Below are 1,022 nucleotides of genomic sequence, written 5' to 3' on the forward strand. Positions count from 1 at the left end.
ACTCACGCTTTAAACGGCCCTCGACACAGACAACAGCAGCAGATTCCAAACGAAATCTACCACGGAGACTCTCAGCAGCATTACGATGGTAGCCGAATCGGCTGGCACAACATATGGAGGCAAGCTATTAAAAACAAAAAAAGCTGACCACCCAGAGAAAAACTGCGGGAGAAGAAAATCCACCAAACAAACTGGCCAGGGCGGAAAAGCTAGCATCCCTGCTGTGCAAGGCAAAAGACGCGGTAAAACCCCCAAAGATAGCGCTAGAAGCGACAAAAATAGACACCTTAATCGGTGACACCGACTTTTTGTACATTGCAGCGCAACTTCTAACAACTGAAATCCCAGCAGGTACACAGCCAGAAGGCACAGAAGCCGACCAAATCAAGCAACTCATCAAAAGTACTTACGGCGACGCTACAACCTTCGGATCGCGATACACCACAGGCCTCTATGACAAACAGACGAAATACAAAAAAGGAACCCAAGATCCGGAAGGAACTCTAGACAGCGTAGCCACAGGCACTGACCTAGCCCTGGAAAGCATCTATTTTAAGGGTATAATACTCCGGCTTGATGCAGCTCAAGCAGGACAAGAAAAGAAAAAATACAAAACAAGATAAACAGATAAAACTTTCAAAAAGAATGGGACAGGAGATACTTTCAAAAAATTGGTACAAATGGGAGGGGGAAGGTACTGAGAAAAGGTACGAAAAAGATCCGGAATACAAAAGATCCGGAATACGAGTTAAATCAGGAAGAAGGAGAAAAAATAAAATACTGGAAAAAGAAACACCACATGAAACAACTGTACTGTGATTAAGAAATCTCTTTTGCTTTTATTTTTTGTTCTATAATTAATTTTGAAGATTTTTTGCTCAGTTTTATGTAATTTATGAAACTTTTCTTTTTAAAGAAAATTTTATAAAATAGCTATCATTTGATATATTTTGATACGTTTTGACAAAAATGGGAATATTATTGAAATTTAAAAAATTTAAAAAGCATGAAAAATATAAAAT

At 38.7% G+C, this 1,022-nt stretch overlaps 1 pseudogene across 1 annotated transcript in view; it reads left to right on the forward strand.

Annotated features, from left to right (window-relative positions):
- TEOVI_000796700:pseudogene overlaps positions 1-854 on the forward strand; it is a 1,421-nt pseudogene extending 567 nt beyond the window's left edge. The window contains 5 exon segments of the mRNA in view: positions 1-3; positions 5-166; positions 168-662; positions 664-777; positions 780-854. The exon segment at positions 1-3 is cut by the window's left edge and continues 567 nt beyond it. Coding sequence covers positions 1-3; positions 5-166; positions 168-662; positions 664-777; positions 780-854 — 849 coding nt within the window.
- Positions 855-1,022: the final 168 nt, after the last annotated feature.

This window comes from Trypanosoma equiperdum, assembly GCF_001457755.1.
Source record: "Trypanosoma equiperdum strain OVI genome assembly, contig: ctg_1263, whole genome shotgun sequence".
In the NCBI taxonomy this organism is placed as follows: domain Eukaryota; phylum Euglenozoa; class Kinetoplastea; order Trypanosomatida; family Trypanosomatidae; genus Trypanosoma; species Trypanosoma equiperdum.